At 35.6% G+C, this 20,675-nt stretch overlaps 1 protein-coding gene across 3 annotated transcripts in view; it reads right to left on the reverse strand.

Annotated features, from left to right (window-relative positions):
• The window catches only part of ADAMTS20 (ADAM metallopeptidase with thrombospondin type 1 motif 20), a 105,347-nt gene that overhangs the window by 45,111 nt on the left and 39,561 nt on the right, over positions 1-20,675 (reverse strand). For 2 of the 3 annotated variants that reach the window (XM_075744984.1, XM_075744976.1), the window contains exons 12-23: positions 14,798-14,943; positions 13,216-13,397; positions 12,983-13,119; positions 11,727-11,844; positions 8,341-8,436; positions 6,918-7,084; positions 6,679-6,808; positions 5,442-5,568; positions 4,565-4,775; positions 3,866-4,030; positions 2,993-3,157; positions 1,170-1,289 (exon numbers count right to left, since the gene is read on the reverse strand). In XM_075744984.1, the coding sequence (XP_075601099.1) occupies positions 1,170-1,289; positions 2,993-3,157; positions 3,866-4,030; positions 4,565-4,775; positions 5,442-5,568; positions 6,679-6,808; positions 6,918-7,084; positions 8,341-8,436; positions 11,727-11,844; positions 12,983-13,119; positions 13,216-13,397; positions 14,798-14,943 (1,764 nt within the window). The remainder of the gene's footprint in view (positions 1-1,169; positions 1,290-2,992; positions 3,158-3,865; positions 4,031-4,564; positions 4,776-5,441; positions 5,569-6,678; positions 6,809-6,917; positions 7,085-8,340; positions 8,437-11,726; positions 11,845-12,982; positions 13,120-13,215; positions 13,398-14,797; positions 14,944-20,675) is intronic. The other variant, XM_075744967.1, reaches the window with a different exon arrangement.

Consider the following 20,675-nt stretch of genomic DNA (forward strand, 5'->3'; position numbering starts at 1 on the left):
CAAATGTAAAGCAAATGGTTCCTACCATTACAATAAGCCAGCATTAGTTAACAAGTAAATACCACCTTCTAACTTTTCCCTGGCGTTATTCAAAGGCTTTTCATTTAATTGTTTTGTTTCAAATCGAGAGGCAAAGAAAATTCATTTGATGTTAAAACTGTATTAGTAATAACTAATAATAGTTGCATTTTGAGAAAAAACTGTGTTGGGCAACTTGCTGGAGACAAGGGACATGGACATTCCTGTGTCCTGTTTCACAGCCACACTCTGTACAAAAGAACTGAATGAAGAGAGTAGCTGTGCTGTCCTGTCCATTATACCTTCAGCTACCGAGAACACAAAATTGCCCAGTTTCAGTCAACAGCTGAATACGTACCACAATTCCAAACACAAAGCATGCCCAAACCCAGTGTTTTCGCAGGTAATTACTTGGCTTTTTTATTTTGAAATCTTATTCAAGAAGCCATCAGTGGAGTGGTAACTTGTGACTGGTTTACTCTGGACCACAGAATCCTTTTTTTCCTCTTCTTGAGACAAGAAGCAGACTATGCCCTCACAGAGGTATGTGGTTAACAGCTTAGCTGGATATAAATGTGATGTATCAATCTGGTGGCCAGATCAACAGATTAATACATAGCACCTAAGATACCAATTGCTTTTAGTTAAAGGTAAACCCATTGACTATATTAAAAACATTTCTTCTGAAAAATGATAGATTTAAATTAAGGGAAGTGATGAAATAAGTAAACAGACAAGATTCCAAAAAATGAAGCTTTTTTCAGGTAACCATGTTGTTCTTTTAAGAACTATATACAAGCACAATTGTAGAGAATACCAAGCCAGTTAGGTGCTATTATAAAGCATCAAGGCAAGCAATCTCCTTACAATATTCAACATGTTGGAGCTCCCACCCCCCGCAAATAATCAAAGGCCTTTGGACCCCTTCAGTCATATAGAAAATTTTCAAATCTCTAATCTCCAAATTAGTCTTCTTTTACTTAATTCCCTAGCCCAAATTTGAATTTTAGGAAAAAGCAGATTTCGGTATTTTTTTTCTCATTTTAGAACTTGTTTCCTGCAAGTTCCCTCGAAGAGTCTGGAGACAACACTTGCAATTATACGCTTTTAACTAAAAAGTACAATCAACTGAAAGGTATTTTTAAACTTACTTGGTTATCTCTAGGACGAGTAGCAGCATTACATTCGCTATCATCCAAAATAACTCTGTAAGTCCCAGTAACACATTTGACTGCACGCATCTGGTATCCACGTCCACACGTTACAGCACACTGTTAAAGTCAATAATTTCAAACACTTGAAATAGCACTATTTATAATCAAATCTAATTTTTAATTACATTTTCTATTTTAAAACCCTTCCTAGAACGAATAGGAATGACTACTGGGATGGTGTGAACTTTCTTCATGGTAGACCATATGGTGTTTAAACAGTGTCCATAACACACCAATATTTTGGCTATTGCTGAACAGTGCTTATGCAGGATAAAGGCTTTCTCTTTCTCCCCCTCTGCTCCCTGCAGTGAGTAGGCTGGAGGTGGGCAGGAGACTGGGAGGGAACACAGCCAGGACAGCTGATCTGAACTGATCAAAGGGAGAATCCATGCTATATAATGTCATGCTCAGCAATAAAACCTGGGGTAGAGGAAGTGTAGGGGGAGGGAGTAAGGGGTGGCTTCCAAATGAATCACTAGCTGCAGCTGTTAAATGTCTTTCCCTTCACTACAGAGTTTGACAAAAGCACACTCAAAGAAGGCACCCAAAATGTTAGATGGCTGAAAATATTATGACATAAATAACAGCCTATAAATGTTGTGGTTCAAGCACAGATGCTGGTAAAAACCCAGGTCGTGAATAGCTATTACCAGATGGTACGGTGGAAAAACTGCAATGGAAAGCTCTGCTCCAGTGACATGGAGTAGTAAATTGCTTGTACAAGCTATTCCAAACAGGCCATATACAGTGATTTTTTTTTATTCGGAAGAATTATATCATGGGACTGAACTGATTTTTTTATTTTGTTTTTGGATTTAGCTTGTAGGAATGGAAAACCAGCACCTCGTGATCAAAAGATTACTCAAAACGAATTCAACATTATGTTAGACAATACTGCAATTATCTCTAATGTGAAAAAATATTGCATGAGGAAAGTTGTATACAAAACAAATGTTTAAGTTAAAAATATACTTAATTTCCAAAAGTATATTTATTCTGTATTTTACTAACAGATATGTAAAAAAACAAATATCAGCTGCTATTCAGTTATAAATTCTCAGTAACATCCAAGAAACAATGAATAATCCAACACTTCTGTTTGTTTGAGTAACCTGATCTTATGAAAGCTGCATGAAATTGAGTTCCTTCTTATTTTTTAATTAATTCTCATCTATTTGGTGACAAAAGTTTCCTTCACAAATTAATTCACTTTTTCCAGAATTTTGAAGCCACTCTGGTATACATTAGCTGAGCATCATTACACACAGGGACATATTTTTCAACAGTACTTTCACATAAAGAGATAGCAGGTCTTTTATCACTGAAGGTCAAAACAAAACATAACAACGAAATACTAAGTCCTTTTGCCTGCTATTATCAGCATATACACTTCTATGATCTTAATTAAAGCTGCCACTTAAATACGCCCATGCACCTACAAATATTTGGTCTTTTACTTGTCACATTCGTCTGAATGGTTTGCTATCTACATTTTCATTATTCTGGAGATGTAACACATTCATGTGTAAAAGCATCTTTGATATTAAGGCTCAGGGTCGATGACTATTTTAGGCATTTAAGTTATATGTTGGTGTTCCTAAATTACAGGGTGGATAGCCAATAGGAGCAAACATGCATGTGAATCAATTCAACTAAAGTAACTGCTTAAGATCCAATTAAAATGTTTAAAAGACATTGTTTTCTGATCACTCATAGTCTGAACTAGAAAACAAGAAGTCAGGAATTGTTAATGTACTCACTGATCCCCAAGGCCCTACTTGCCAAGATGCACATTCATGAAGTTCACATGGCGTTATTGATTCTGGTCTATCATTTGGATTACAGAAATCATCTCTCAGCTGTTCATCATTAAGTTGGCACCACACTTGACGATGCTTCGTTCCTTTGCCACATGTCACTGGACACTGTAAAATTATTAGAGTCATCAGTCTGTAAGGACATAGATCTACACTAATGGCTTCACTTTCTTTTAGTAATCTGTTGGATTTTAAAGATCACATAAATAACAAAAATATTCCATGAATGGAAGTAGTCCAACAAAACTAGTTCACTTTTATGAACTCTCCATTTCCTGTAAACATCAACCCAAATGCTAAAACAAAGGAATCACCTTTAACTTTCTAAAGCTACAAAAACTTGAGAACAATGTACAGATAATTTATTTCCATTAGAACAAAGAATACTTGTTTAAAATGAGTGCACATATCACAGCCTTCACAGGAAAGATGTTTAAACTCTCCATGATTCTTTTATACCCACATAATCTATAATAAAACAGATACAATTCTGTTTTTCAGTTGGCTAGATGGTTCTCATTGCTTCATAAAAAAGGAAGGTATGCATATTACCGTAGACAGATTTACCTTAACTACACTACCTCATTTTAAGGTAATGAAATTTCAGAGAAAAACAAATTCTAGGTGTGTTTTTCAGAAGTTCTCACACAATTTGTACATATGGGATGTATATCAGCCAGACCCTAGGACTTCAGAATTTTTATTATCATGTGCCCCCAAAAAAATGAGAACAAAAAAACCCAAACACTTAAAGCAGCTTAGCTTAACATCGATGGCCAGGATCAAAGGCATCTTAAGTTTTACATGGTTCATTACCTCACTCCACTCACTAACAGACCAGCTTGGACATAAGAATTCATTGCAACTCTGGGTTACAACTCTTGGAAGTTCCTGGCATTCTCTGTCAGGAAGATGACGACCCAAATTGTTCATACAAAAAGCTTCTCTGGTTCTGACACCTCTTTCACAGCTCCTGGAACACTGCAGTGTACAGACAATATAATGAAACAGGAAACACAACATGATAAAACCAGGTCAAAATACACTGTCCGTCTTAAAGGTGAAAGACATTAATGATTGTGTTAGACAAATGTATCCTACATTTAATCCACAGGCTGCTAATATGTTCACATGAGATAAATTTGGCACTTGGTTTAGTGGTTCCAAGATAAAACTCTTTAATGAAGATTAAAGCTGAAATTGTACTTACTCCTTTTCTCCAAAATACTCTCAGAACTAAATTATTAAGACTGTATATAACATATACACCTTTAACCATCAGGTCTTCTCTGCTGACTTCTAAAACCAAGCTGCAAACAATTTAGCTAGTTTCTTACAAAAATATGAGGAAGCTGTTGAAATATAAAGATTGGTAGTAGCTCCCCTACAACTCTGTATTTGTCAAACATTATTTTCTTTTAGTTAAGCTAAAAAAAAGATATAGAAATAAAAATTTGATATGAACACTAACCAGAACTATAATGGTACAATTATAAGGTTTTGAATTATTTGTACCTCTGACCATTCCGTGTAGTGCCAACTTGTTAACATACAATCACCATGGCAGGGCTCTCTGGTTGGTGGTTTCTGCTGATCAGCACAGTACTTATCATCCACTGGAGCACTGAGTCCTTTTGAAATAGAGTACTTCATGCAGTGGATCTCTACAGACCGATACCCTGGGCCACACTTCGACGTGCAGTCGCTTTTGCCAACATGGTGCCACCTACAAGGATAAACTGTTATAGAAAGCTAACTAGGTTTTAAAAAATAAGACCATGGTGAATAAAGCACTCAGAGAATGTACCAGGAATTGTCATGTAAATACAGATAGCATTATAGGGAACAAATAAAACTGTAAAATCTATGTTATCACTGGAATTTTCAAAGCAATATAAAAGAATTTGACTCATAGGCTTAAAAACATCTTTTTAAATTGAAAGGATCTTTGTCTTAATCTCCTAGGTGACTTTGAAAAATGTAAACTGTAATTCTAACTGTTCATCCTCTGAACACTTCAGCGTGGGCTTTCTTGGAGTGCAAACACACAAGTCTGTTTCAAATTAGTTCCAGTTGTGGGTATAATTCTGCCCAGCAATACAAGTTTTTGCACCAGGATATATAGAACAGATTCAAATCCTAACAAAAGACTCAGTACTTTACCAATAAAAATTACAAAAATACACTAGTTCTACTTGGATTCAGAGGTATAAACATAATGTACATTTATACCAGTAGATTTGAGGAAAGGAGGGAGAGACAGGAGGGATGAGGGAAGTATAGAGGGGTGGAGGGACAGAGGATAAAGCGATCTGAATTACTTTGTTTCGATCTCTATCAAGAAAAATATGTAAGACCACAATAGCTCCATCAGTTAGGAATCTCTTTTCACCTTAATTCACACTCTGTATTACACTCCTCAAAGATTTCTGGTACTGTGGGTATAAGTTCACATCTTTGATCGGACACTACCACATGATCACTTTTATGTATGCATGTCATTCTTCTTCTTCGAATACCTTGAAAAGGAACCAAAAAAAAGTGACCAAAGGGCTAAAATAAGAGTGCCTTTTTACAGAAATGGATTCCATTAATCATTTAGGAATTTAACTGAGATACCCTCTTAACACTAGTCGTACACAGCACATTCTGCACAAACATGCTGCTTTGTGCAGCTGACTACCTTCCAGGTGGAGAACAACCTTGTTCCAGTCACCCCTGCCATCTCCCAGCTGTACTACAGTGGTCTCATGAGGGTATCAACTTCCAGAAAACTACAAAATTTCAACAGTCCAATAGTCCATTTACTCATCAGGCTAAGTATTCCAAATGCATCACACCTGTCCTTTGCTGATTACCAAATTTTCAAATCACCATGTTAACTTAGAGGTTGTGATCCTTTTCTTTAAAGAAGCAGAAAATTTGATCATAGGATACGTAAAATATCTGGAATGGTGGGAGAAGTACCACAGCTGACAGATATTTTGCTTCTCTAGCACATGAGCATGTCTACAGCCTGACTCAAAACCAGAAGAATCTCACCATCACATAGGCATTTCTAGCACCTGCTAATACGAGTATCTATCAAAAATCTGTGTACGTACACTTTTGATATACACTTCATACATATTGTGGTTTTATTTTTACACTGGAATGGCCTATAGAAAAACAGTTAAAAAACTGTAAAATAAATAACAATTGTTAAATAGGTTCACCCCATGTAGCAGATAACCAAAAGGGACAAATAAATATATATGAAAGATATGAGACAAATCAGTGATCATCTGGAAACAGGATAATGGAAGCCTAATACATAGTAGTAGATATACAATACTGCTTTCTAAGGATGCATTAAACTTGATTCAACTTTTTATTTTTTATAAACCACTCCTATGGCTACAAAAGAACACAAATGCAGTTTTGAATATAGAATTGCACTGCATAATACTGTAAAGAGCAAAACAAAATCAGAAGCCATTCTGCCCTTAAAGGCTTTGTACACTTAAAGTTCACTGACAGTGCTGAGTTTCTTCCCTACAAGTAGGGGTAAAAAATCTGAGCACTTAAGACCAGTCCCTTCCTAAATGCCATCAGGTGTTTGGTTGTGGTGACAAAAGAATTTACAGTACCTTGGCACATCCTGCTGCAGTCTTGCCAGGGTCCGTAAGGATCCCATGTAAATAGATCACTTCTGTCTTCTATTGGGATATTGAATGAATAACGCACATCAGGGTTGTATAAATTCCCTACACACAAAACCTTAATTGAGATAAAATGATAGCTGTTTTTCAGTGAATTTGAACATAAAATTATGAATATAATGATCACGTAGCAAATTTTCAAACTTATGAAAAAAGTAAACATGCACCTGTAAGGTTAGCTCTTCTTCGATTCTATCAGTGCTGTTAATTCGTTCTATCGTATTGTTTGAACCACTGTACTCAAAAATGGCTCCTTGTATATTGATTTCTCTTTTTGACATGCTTACAACAAAATTTCCATTCAAGATAAAATTTCCATGAATATCAGATAAAGCTATAAGTAAAATAAAATATTGGAAATAAAGCATGTATTTAATTAAAAGGTTCTATCAATAAAAACTCTTAATAATATATCTTCTCATCAACACTTAGCTCTACTTTAGTCCATGTGTAATACTTTAAAGTTGCATTAGAAACTGTTGGATACATTAATTCAATCCTAACCATCAGTAACTTTCACCTGAGCAGTTGTCATGGATTTTTCTCTGCATTACAACACAACTTTAATAATATTTGTTCTGCTGAAGGGTTGACTGCAGTCATCACTTTTAAATTTGGTTAGGTTCTGCTACTGTAGAAGGAAACAATAATTATCTGTATTTCTGGCCTATTCTACAGCCCACATTCTTGTATTTGCTAGAGCTACTTTTAGTGAAATGGCTTTTAAAAGTAAACTTTAAAATAAAAGTAAATTATTAAGTACTTATAACAATAATTTAATATTACAACCAAATTACAATAGCAAAGATGAATAACAAGTTAAAATTAAATTTAAAAATAAAGCAAAATTTTTAGTAAAGTCATGCTATTCAGGCATTACTACATTTGGAATGGTAGCTGGTGTCGGGGGTTAGGGTTGTTTCTGTGTCCTGTGAGATGCATGTGCAACAACAGGGCAATGAGTGGCAAGGAAAACATTTTGAAAACTCTGAAGTTTGTTGAGTAGGATGGTAATGGTAGAAAAGAAGGAAAGAAAATATGTACCAATATTCTCTCAGGCACTTCAGCTATAACGTAAGTACTGTGAAAAGTACAATGTGCTTATGAATTCTTCGTTCCTCTCACACACTTGGAAATCTATCAACATGTGATCTTTATACTCATACATGATAGAAAAAGTGAAATGTGAGACAACTGCTAAGTTTGCTGAAGATCAGATTGCTTTGTTTGTAAACAAAGTGTATGCTTCCAAAATTTAAAACCACAAATACCTGCATTATTCCTGAGTTTACTTGTGGAGCTTTAATTAACACTGCCACAACAAAGTAAAATTTCACAAAATGATGCAATGTGCTATAATTCCTATTCTCTGACAAATGAACGCACACATTTAAGAATTAGAAACCTAACAATGTCTCACTCATTTTTATGAAAACTAGTATCTACAGAAAGACTCAGGCAAATGATGATACAATGTAATTATATATTTGCTCTAAAGACTTTATCAGACTTCTGATAATATATGTCTAGAGGGGACCTCTGGCAAGAGCACAAATCTATCCATCAATGTTATACACAGGAGGATTTTACCCAGGTAGTTGTCATCTTCTGGTTTCCCTGAGTAGCTGTGCTGCTGAATATCAATGTTTGTTGCTCCTTTGGGAATATTTACTACAACATTGTAACCTGCAATGTAATTATTCACAAATTAATTATTAAAAAAAATAGTCAAATACTAGTAAATGTGAGCATATGTTTAAGTAGATTTATTCACAAAACCATACAGTGCACGAGTGACAATCATTGCTGAATGCCCTCATGCTTTAGGAAGGAAATGTGAGTATCTTCATGCATATTAAATTTCTTTGTTGTTGGGTTTCGTTTTGTTTTTTAACCAGTTGAACTGAACTTTTATTTTCGTAACTCATTAAAATTCATTCCTGTGTTCAGAAATGTGAATTCAATTCTTTACCAACAGCATGAGTTCAACCTGCTCAGAAAAATCTCGAGAGAGCAGCACTACTCCAGAAAGCAGTCGAGTATATCAAGTGGGACTGACTCAGGAATCACTGTGGCTCCTCACAATTTAACCACAAAACTTCTATGCTAGTCTTAATAACATGAAATAGCTCCACTCCCTGTTTATACAATTGGGTGAGCTTTTCTCTATCTCACAAGAGTATTGCATGACAGCACTCTGAAGAACAAGTCCTAAATACCCAAATATTGCAGTGTTGCTATATACATAGCTAGATGTATCAGATTAACTAGCCATGCTTGATCCACATTCTGCTACTTAAAATCTTACCCCACCCTGCTCACTTCAAAATACAAACACTTCACAAATGAGTCATTGTTTCCTGTAATACCTCCAACTACTATTATCATAGCCTCGTCATAAGGTAGCAAAATAAGGTGCATCGAGATCTATTTTTCATAACTGTTGCTCTGCACCTAAGCATAAGTTAACAAAAAAAACCCCAAAAGCTGTTTCTCACAGATGCTAATCACAAATTCAAAGGGATTCTTATGTCTAAGAAAAGCTGAGTATGGTAAACATTGGGAACATAATAAACACAAACATGTAATCCGAATCATTAATAAAATCTTTGCTAACTTTTCCACTGATTTTGCTGTGTTTAACAGTCTTGCTGTGATCTAACTTTAGTTAGCTGACTCACCTCTATGGATAAAAATTTAAATGGCAATATCCTTTTCAATTTCATAATTCATTAATTTCCCAGTGCTTTTAATCTATTAAAACTATGCCATGCATTTAAATGAAGATTTAATCTAATCACAGGTCCATCACATTTACCAGCTGGGGGCAGCACTGCAATTGCAAATTAACACGCTGCATGCTCTGGATAAAAATACACTGCAATCTTCCAACATATTGGGAAGAAAAGCAAAGCACACTCAAAAAAGCCCCTCATCTCACAGACTGAAGATCTTGTGGTAAAGGAATGACAGAAGACAAAATATGAAAGGAAACTATAAACAAAACTGCAGAGCACGTTGTCAAGGACACACAGGAGAATAGATCATGTACTAACACACTGAAAATGACCATTTTCCAGGAAATCCTCAGACACTCTAATTTGATGCAATAATAATAGTCTACATAATAATTATGTGTACATAATTACACTAACACTTCCTACACTGGGAGCTAAATAAATTAGTATTTCACTGTAATGAATTTCTGATGGTTGTTTCACAACTGTTTAAACACTTGGTGACACCACTATCACTGCATGAATAGAAGCACACTCCACAGGCTGCTTTTGTCTAATTTCAAATTCTGCCTTAGTGTCAGTGTGGAAGGAGACCAGGTGAAATTAAAAGAAAAAGATTCAGTGCACCAACTTTGGCATACTTATCTTGTGATCCTAATTCACAAGTTTTTTGGAAAAAGAACATTTCCTCAGACAATGTTTTCAGCCATTAGCCTACAGATGCTATAGGCCTCCCATAAGTACTGAAGTTTTAGTGATCAGCTAGCTACAATCTCTTGTTTGCATTGCTGCACTCCTACTTGAGCACACCTGAGTGATAATCCCAAATATGTTTAGCATAATGTCCAGCAGTATAATTCAGATCATCTTTTATATGTTGTAATTCCAAGAATTCAAACATAATTTAAAACATTCAACTAAGTATAAAACCGAAATAATAAATCAAGGTTTTCCCCATCCCAAAACGTATTGGGCTTTTTTCCCTCCAGCTTTACTTAGAAGCAAATAGTGACAATGCAAAGCTGATAAACAGCAGAGAACAACAGTCTCAATCATACTTGTATAAATGGCAGCTTCAGGTCACTTGTATCAAACATATTTGTGACAGAATTCATGTGCTACCTATAAGTAAAAAGATCTTTCATACTGGTGGAAAACAAAACCACTGACAGTCCTTTACTCAGAATTATCAAAATAATACATTCTTTTCCTTCAGTGTTGTGACCACATGTTCAGAAATCCAGTCTCTAATAGCTGATTGTGTCTTCTTCCAACTTCTCAGGACACAACAAAAGTTACACGTATTTGTATCAGAAGGGTAGCTGTATCCCACCTTCAAGTTTTTTGGTACTTTTCCTTGGCGCAAGCCCTCTGCCAGGAAAAAAAAAAATATCCAACAGGATACAGGGCATACATTCCTCTTTAACCAGCAATTCCTTTGTTCTATGAAGATCCTATTTGGCAGCTCTCCAGGTATCATTTTCACTTCGCCTGTGGTCTCTTTCAACCAGTGAAGCGGCATGAAGGAGCCTTTAGGAATCTGATATTAACCTGGAGACTTCTGTCCCTATGTTCTACGCTCTAACTACTTAACTGCACTGCTACACACATACAATAGTCTCTCCATACTTCCCAGAAAGTATAGAAGAACTATCAATAGCTCTATTAGAGAAACTAAATCAAAGCCATAGAAATTACCAAGATTATTCAGAAGTTTCTCATTCACTACATGCCAATGAAGAGGAAAAAACAAATGTTGCTGCCCATATTCTCTGGAAAGATAAGGCTCACATTTCGCAGACTATCTTTTTCACTATAGGAAAAAAGGAACCTCATCAGCTGCTCACACCACAGACTTCTTGCTATCTCTACACAACCAAAAGGAGACGTTGGAGTAAGTCCTTCAGCTGCATAGTTTCAGGGGAGAGAATGCAAAGCGCAAAGCAGGAAGCATTCTTCCTTTAAAAGTACTTTTACCCTCATTGTATCTTTTATTTGTGTCTTTTGCTTTGACCTTAGAGTAGGTTGATTTTTTTACCCTTGAATGGGTTAGCATGTCACAGTGTTTGTCTCTGCATCCTTCAAAGGGCACGTGTGACTGAAAATCAGATATTTTTTGTTGACAGAGGCCCTAAAGAACATACACTGAAATCCCACTTCCTCAAATGTAAAACATAATTTCTAAACTATACTGACATGTGCATTAAGATTTAAAAAAACCAAAACAAACAAACATACCATAACGAGCACTGTTGAAAGTACCTGCAAGAGTTTTACATGAAGAATTATCACCACCACAGATTCCACATTTGTCTCTCCTTGCCTTGGAATTCAAAACGTGATCACAGCCTGCTTGCTACAAAAGAATACAATATCCCTGTCACTCAGCCCAATAGAAAACAATGAAAACAAACAATGTAAGCTTCCCACTCCCCAAAAATATTCTTATTCACTGCATATATCTGGTCTTCCTTGGCAATTCATGAAAAGCCTTTTATGTTTTTGGGAGCTGTGATGTCAGGGCAAAACACAATAGTGCTGTTGTACTAAGAATGTACAATCCAAATACACTTAGTATGTCAAGAACTGTATAAGAATACATAACAGTATGTAAAGACTTTGTATTAAAAAAAAATCAACATAGTGTATAAAGTTATATTTACATTAAAAAGCCTTGGAATCCTAAAAGCAGTGTGCATGCGTACAGGGTCATCAAATCTTTTAAAGTCTGTCATTATTGCAAAAGAAGCAAAGGAATACACGTAGACTATGCTGGTTAAACTAGGTTAAGTACAGTTTTTGTTTAGGTATCTTTACTTAAACTTCCTTTTTTTAAATTATGATATACAGGAAAATTGTCTGGCTTTTCCTCTTTCCTCTTGATTCATCACTATAAAAAAGGCTATACTTTCTCCTCTTCCTGAATTCATTCAGTTTCACTGCAATCAGCAAAACAACCTGGGCTTGATGAAAAAGTCTTGAGTTGTTATAACCTTGCTTCTCCTCACAAAATCTTCTGGCACTTCCATAATTGCTATTAAGCAAAGAATGCTGAAACGATCCCTTTCAAGGGTCAGTTCCTCCTGATTTTGCAATGAAATAATAAATACGTGATCTATCTATCCTTGGATTTTCTACTTTTTTACTTCTTTGACAGCAGAAACATGACAGCAATAAACACACAGCATGCTTCTTTCCTCCCTTTATTCCAATTTTGCATTAGTTTCTCTCTGCTCACTTGGACAATATTAACTCTTTAACATATGAGGCTTAATGAGGAAAGACTGCGGGTCTTCAGATTCAACTGTATGTTCTTCATTTAATTGCCTCCATTTCCAAATCTTTAATTTGGTAGGGATTAAAATTAATTTAAGTAAATTAAAAACACTTTGCTTTACATATTTTCAGTAATGGTTATTTGGATTAATATTTAATATCTACTTTACCATCTGTTAAAATTTATTTTAATAATTAATAAGTTTAGATTTAAATACCCTGCATAAGCCTTGAACACAAAGGTCATTGGTTTCTGCTCCACAGGGAGTACCATCAGCAACTCTGTCCTTCAGCTGATAGTAGGAAGTTGTTCCAGAAACTCGGCAAAAAAGTTTACAGCGATCTTTCATAGAAACTGGAAAGAAAATCCAACAGGTTTCTTGTCTGTTTTAAAACTTTAATTAAAGAAACATTTTTATTTCATTAATTGAAAAAAATTATAATTACTTACTACCACTGTATTTTGGAAGCCAGCGAACAGCAGATGTAAGACCGTTGATATTAAAGTGTTTGCCATCAAATTCAGAGCACTGTTGCTCCCGGAAATCTTTTTTGCCTTTTGGACATGAATCAGTATTACATGACCGAAATTTCATCCTGCGGCCAACGCAGTACTTTCCTCCATTTCTTGGTCTAACGCAAGAAGGTAAATGTAAAACACACTGAGTTTCTAAAACTGCTGTTTTTCCATGAAAAGTGGCTTGAGCCACTGATCTAAAGGGGAAAATCTCACACAGTGTTCTGCCATCTGTTACTGACTTCCCCCCCCCCACTCTTTCCTCCTATTGCATTGTGCATACATTTATACCAAAGGGAAGAAAATAAAAAGTCCATCAAAAATACTACTGCTGAGGTAGGTGGTAATCAAGCTACTGATGTTTATTAATGACTATTACATTCTTATTTCTCTTATAGTCATAATTATTTTGCCTGGGAAAAAGCATTACTAACTTTAATGCTTTTATCAATTCAGCTGAGGTTACAGCCCTAGTTTTACAGAAGCAGCACCTCCCTCAGCAATTTGAAATTATTATTTTACAGAGTAACAAAGAAAGAAGACAGAGATAGGAGCTGACACTCTTTTCTGTAGTCCTAGTATCAGTTTTAGTTTGGGGATCAAAAGAACTAAAAAGGAAAAATTGCAGAAAATGCCCAATTTACTGTAAAGTCTAAAATACATTTCTTAACTGATATAAACCCTGCTACAAAATAATTCAGTATTAGTAGGTTCTTGGGGAGGGAAAAAAGAATGTATCAATGGCATATTGATACTATCAGTTACTATAGACTGAGAGAGACGTATCTAATGGGAATCTAGTCTACCGCGTCTTACTCATCAGAGAAAAGAAAAAAACCTGGGGTCATTTCACTGAGGTTCATTTATCCCACTGATAATATCAAGATGACATGACTTTCTAGAAAAACCCTGAAACTACCCAGGCTGCTGCTATGATTCTGCTTCTGGAGAAGTTATGGGTAAAGTTCTCATTGACTTTTATTACAGAGAATGAAACCCACATTGAATTATTCAGTCAATGGAAGCTTCTCATTATAGAGGTAAGCTGTAAATGACTCTGCTGTAACCAGTGTTCCTTGTGGATGTTACCGGTGGTAATGTCATGAAAAAGCCCTAAGTCAAAGCAAATCGAGTGTTTCTCTAAAAAGATTACCAGGGAATACATCTATTTCTTTTTGCAGCTTTTACTCCAAAGAGAGCATCTCAATATTTAAAGAAACCTTCAGCATTTAGAGTAAAGCTAGAAAAAAAGACCCTGCCAAAATAAGTCTTTAGGAATATCTATAAATATGAATGATGTTGTTGAGAGACAAGAGTAACGTAAAAGTTCTCTGCATATTAGAGTCTGTAGACTTCTCTCTCTTTTCAAGCATGGCTGAAACATGCATATTTTTTTTAATTAGTGCTTTGAGCTAGTTTGCACAACCCACAATACCTTCATTTTGTTTTGAACCAATCCATTATGTCATAATATCTTCAATATGCAGTAATGTAAAACACAATAAAAAAAACATACTCTGGTCTATTACACAGCCTGGTGGTGCTCTTGATTCCACCTCCACAAGTTCTTGAACATGAGCTATAAGGTCCCCATGGTCCCCATTCTCCATCTACAGGACGCGTCTCCATTTCTCTGCTCACACAAATTCCATGGCGGCAGTGCTGTACAGTTGACAAAAAAAATAAAATTTTTTAAGTCAAGCAAAAGGCTACTGCATATTTTAGGCACAGAAAGAGCTCACTGCTCTAAATCTGGGTCTGCGCATTTTCTAAAATGTTCAAATTCCTTTAAGATGTCTTACCCAGTAGTCATATTTTCAAAAATGCTGTTTAGAGTTCTTTGCTGTCTATGAAAGCTTCTGGATGCTGAATATATCTTTAGGTCTTGTCACTTTATTCAAATGCCTATAAAAGTATCTCAAAATTCTGATCTTGAATTCCTGACATGTTTACACACACACACTTCGAAACCAGATTTACAGTTGTCTAGTGTGTATGAGAATCTTCCAGCTTAATTTGCAAATTCATGCTGATACAAAAAGTGAAAAGGTATGATGATAAACCAGCAAGAAATTCAGGGTGTTTTGAGCACCCCAAAAGCTAAAAAAGCTGGTGGGATTGTTTGGGAAAAACACACAAATTTTCACGCATTTAAGATCTTGGTTATGCTAAAGCAAGATGATGCTATAGATTCAAGTTTAAACTCCGGATATTTTACACCATAGGTGTAAAATATTTTATATTTTTATTTATTTATATTTTACTATAATTTTATATTGACTACTAATTTAACAAATTTACTATTACCATTAAAACTGAATTAATATTTAAAGAAATAATAATTCTTAGAGCAAGATACTACATTGCAATGTCTACTGTGTTACTTTAGATTTTATTCCTGCTGAAGAACTACCTATTTTGAACTAAAAACTTACATAAATTTTCATTTCATCTGCTGGGATTTACATTATTAAGATGACAAAGACTGCAAGACTATTCTGTTGTGGTCATGTCAGTTATCAGACTTCACCACCCCATATCTGTAAACTGCAGGCATTTATAGAAAGTTGTAATTACTATTTTTTCAGAAGAACCAAGCGATCAATCTCTTGCTTCTAAGTATTTATTATCTAAGTCCCTGACTCCGCAAATATATGTCCGCTTCAGTGATTACTCAAAAAGTACATAACTAAAAAGTCTAAATGAGAATGATTGGTGCATGTGTGACTTTTCCCAAAGAACCTGCAGGAATTACCAGCACTAATCCTACTGATGGCTTATGGCAGTTGGAATTCTGATTCACTTGTACGGTTTAGAAAATCCCAAGTGGTATATCTGATCACAACACGGTGGAAGAGTGCAAATACTAAAATAGAATATTTACAAGGTACTATAATGTCAGCACTATATTTCCTGCTGACATCTATGTGGATAACATGTCCTCAACTTTGTCCTTGACTCCAAACACCCTCTGAAGCATCAAAGACTCCCCACATCTGGAGACAATACACTGGGCAAGATGGAATACATGGGGTCAGTGCTCATACACAATAGAGAGAATTCATTATTTTAGATGACTCAGGATTAGACTGATCATTAGGTTTGCTGTCAGGAGGGCTTCTCCTAGTTACATTGACAGGGAGTGGCTTATTCCATCATCCCCTGCAGTACATACATGGATCAGCCATTAGAATCATCAGAACAGAATATATCAACTCAATTGCTTGTTATTTTGGAAGCTTAGGTTTTGCATCTCTGCTGTCTGTGACACAAACCAGCTTCAAATTACCTTAAAGTCTAGAAGGGCTTTGGTAACTAAAGTTTCTGGCACAATTTAAGAACCTCTGATACACAGAAGATAAAATAATTCTGTGATTCTACTAGTTTTAAAAATTAATTTAAATGTTGCATAAATTTCTCAAGAGTTATTATGTTACAAATTTATTGTAGGAACTATAAATTAACATAAATTTTGCTGAACACAGAGAAATGATGTGTGCAATCTTTATGAATACACCTGAATGACCCAAAACTCAAATGTTGTTCAGTGTTTGTATCACTGCATATAATAATTCCTAGAAGTAATTTTTTCCTAATTAGTGTATTGATACTTATGCTAATATGCTAACAATCATTTTGCTCTCAAAATAGGAATTTGTCACACAATCAGATCCTCCTTTCTGTGTTCTGCCTGAGTTCCTAATCCAGCTTGGTGATAAAATTGCCTGCTTGTATAATTCTTCATCACACGGACTCTTGCACATGGGACTTAATAATAAGCCCTGAATCCTTCCTCTAGAATATGACCATTCAAGGTGATTTTCAAGCCCAAAGCAAATACAGAACAAAAGCTAGATCTATCTTGTCATACAATCATTTAAATGATCCAGCAAATTGGCCGGATCATCACTTGCTTGATGCTAAGACTAATGCTTTAACTTAACACCAAAAAGACACCATTATTTCACTGCGTATCCACACATGATTTTCTCACTGCAGTGCTTACTGTTAGTTTTTATTACTTTTTCCAACATGCCTTTAGGGTACCTTTGTACCCTAACCTTCTACTATCTAGCATCTAGTACGTAGAAATAAAAGATGGCTGCACTATGTAAAACTATGTAAAAGATAAATACAAGGAAACATTAAGACCTTGCCTTTCCAAGACCTGTCATTAGCATCTTAGGAAATAATTTTTACTACTATAGGCTGAAGATTCTAAATCCCACTTCACAAACTGAATACTGCATCCAAATATGGGACAGCGACCTAGAGTTTAGGTTCTTCTTCCACCCACAAAAACATTTACAGTAACTTGAAGGGAGATTTCAGGAAAAGACAGAGTTGTAAAATGAAATTTTATACCCACAACAGCATTATTTTGATCCATAAAAATGCAAAGCACATGTTCACATCTGGGATTTTAATAGCTTATTCAACAAACTTGTCTCAGCTATTACTCTGCTGCATTCCTACAGAAGCAACGCGATGAAGTCACAGTAGAAAACTCCGGCACCAGACGCATTCCAGATGTTTCTCTGTGCTTGCTTGTATCATTGCTTCACTGAGAATACTATGATGCACAGAACTTTCATAAATTTAAATGTATTTGCTAACATTTTTTTTCCTTACATTTGTTATGGCAAATATAATGCATGCCTCATGTAAAGTGGGTATCACTTGTAATTCCAAACATACTGGCTACAGCAACTTTTCTCTAGCTAAGGTCAACAGCTGGGGTTTTGTCAAAAAGGCAGAAATTCTGACCCAAATCCACACGTAATTATTGTATCTTCAGAGATGAGAGGGAGGGTTAATGGTTCAGATTTGGGATCAATGAACCTACAGATATCCAGATTTGCATTTATTAATCACCTGCTTATAATAAGAAGTTTGACTCTTGACTATGGATTAAACTGATTTGATAAACTGATTTTAGGTACTTCCAACTTATCCCATAGCTTATTGAACTTGCTAATTTCCAGGAAAACAATTCTGAAAGAAATTATTAAAGTGTTAATTGCCAGGCTATGCTCGATTTCAACTAATCAAGGAGAGTGACAGATGCACACAGACCAGGACTAGAACTCTTCTGAAATGAAGTACTTCATACACAGACTGGTATTACCCACAGCAGAAAAAGGACTCCAAGTTCACTCCTACTGCCTGTATTTTCCAGACTACTCCCAGAGATACACATGGTTTTTGAAGATCTTGGGGCCAATATTGAATTGAAATATTGCTCGGTGTATGAGGACACAGTTTCATGCGTTAGAGCCCCGTGTAGCCTTGCAGAAGATGACTGAACACTGAAGACAAGTATGAGGAGAAAATTAAAAGGACAAAGCATTGCAGAAGTGGACATGATGGTCTGTATTTTGTCTTCCAAATATCCAGTTTTATTGTTCTGATTTCTTTTTGCCTTATAAAATATGATTTCTTCACTCCTGATATCTAGACAGCACCCTGAGAATGACTATGAGCCAGTGAATAGCACAGGAAGAGAAAATTGTAGTGGACTGATTGCATGAAAGGAAAATGCTGGCAGCACAAAACAGATAAATGCTAAACACTGTGCTGCAGCACAAGACCAGTTCAATATACAGCTCCTGGCCTGTAGGTGAGGTCTGAGCACAAACTGTCACAAAGTAGATTCCAATCACACAGAGCTGAGAAAGCAGTATGAATCTTAGAAGTTACATAAATTCAGCACATAACTCCATAAGCAGGGAATGAAGATAAGAACACCCACTCAGGTGAATGCCAAAGTCCACAAACCTCAGAGCTGTCGTTTCTGGGTGTATTTATCTCTACAGGATGTTCCCATTCATTCCCTTCAATAAATGTACTGCTACAGACCTCCCTCTGCCTTGTCTGCTGCAAGTGGATGTAAGGAAACGTTTTGCTGCACATTAGACCTATGTCTGCTCTCTGGCTTCTTCCTACACTACACACAGTCAAGAAAGCATGTTGCTCAAGGAACCAAGATAATAAGTGGAGCCTAGAGCATATAACAACAGTGAAATTAGAGCAATTAGTAAAATAACTTTATAAAATTGAAAAAATGGAGCTTAGAGAAACGTCTAACTGAAGTTGTAACTATAGTATCTCAGGTCTCTATCTCTGTAGCATGGATTCTCAGACAAGCCTACATTTATTACTCAGATGACATTAATTATCAACAAACCCCACAATATTTTAATAATTTTTTCAACATTTTCAATTTGTTTCTTGCAAGAAATCTACATATTTTATTTCTCCCTTGAAATATTCCCACAGAAAACTTTTATTTTTTCTGAAACCTCATCTCATCATAAAAGTATTTCACAAAAATCCCACTTTATCGCAAAAATTCTTTGAGACCTTAAATATATTTTACTCTGTTTTTACAGTTCAGAAGATGATCTTCTGCTTCCCAGATGGTTAGCATATCCCCCATCATCCAAGTCTGTTAAAATCCATCTGAATTTTTTATACTTACTTTACATATATATATGTACATATAATGAATTATTCTTTCAGATTAACTATCTTCATGTATTACATTAATGAGGTAGCCAAGCAGTGCAATAATTTTTAAAAGAAATCAATACATGGGTAGTAACCTACAACTGAAGAACAGCAAACATACCTCAGAATCAGTGACTGGTACTTCTTGTACTGATCAAAGCAATCCTTTCTTGGTCTGCATTCACATATTCAATTGTCCCTGTATCCCTCTCCTTACATGGCTATAAAGGGACTAGGATGAAATCTTAATTTATTCGATAGCTATTCTAGATATTTTAGAGACACTAGCTTAATATACATCTAGAGTGAATAAAAGGAATAAACATTTCTCTCGCACACACAAGGCACATGCTTTACAATCAAACTTATTTGTATCATGTGGATTCCTTGTTGCTGTTAAAGAGCTTTTTCCAGACTTCTGACATTTGTTTTTTCAGTGGTGTTTAAGTAGCAAACTACCATTATGTAGAACACTGGGACAGCTCCAGGACATGGAAAAGTTTGGGTCAGAACCACAGAGCTACCTTCTACTTCTCCCTTCTAATGTCCAAGGAATCAATGGAACGTGGGCATATTTGTATACTGCTCAGGAATCCAGGAAAGATCAGAGTGCAACCTTCTGAGCATCAAAAAAAAAAAAAAAAAGACACTTTATTGGGTATTTTTGCTGTTATTTTCATAGCAAAAAACCCACTTGTCCTGAGAATGCCACTCCTAAAAGATAAATTCCTTTACCAACTATTCTTCTTTGGAGGTGGGTTTTTTGGCACAGATGTGCATCACCAACTCCGAGAGGTAAGTTAACCATTACTGGAGTATCATGTAAACTACACTGCTAAAAACTGCATGACTTCATTATACAGAAGTCATGATTCTGAGCCAGG

This window comes from Balearica regulorum, chromosome 1 (assembly GCF_011004875.1).
Source record: "Balearica regulorum gibbericeps isolate bBalReg1 chromosome 1, bBalReg1.pri, whole genome shotgun sequence".
NCBI lineage: Eukaryota > Metazoa > Chordata > Aves > Gruiformes > Gruidae > Balearica > Balearica regulorum.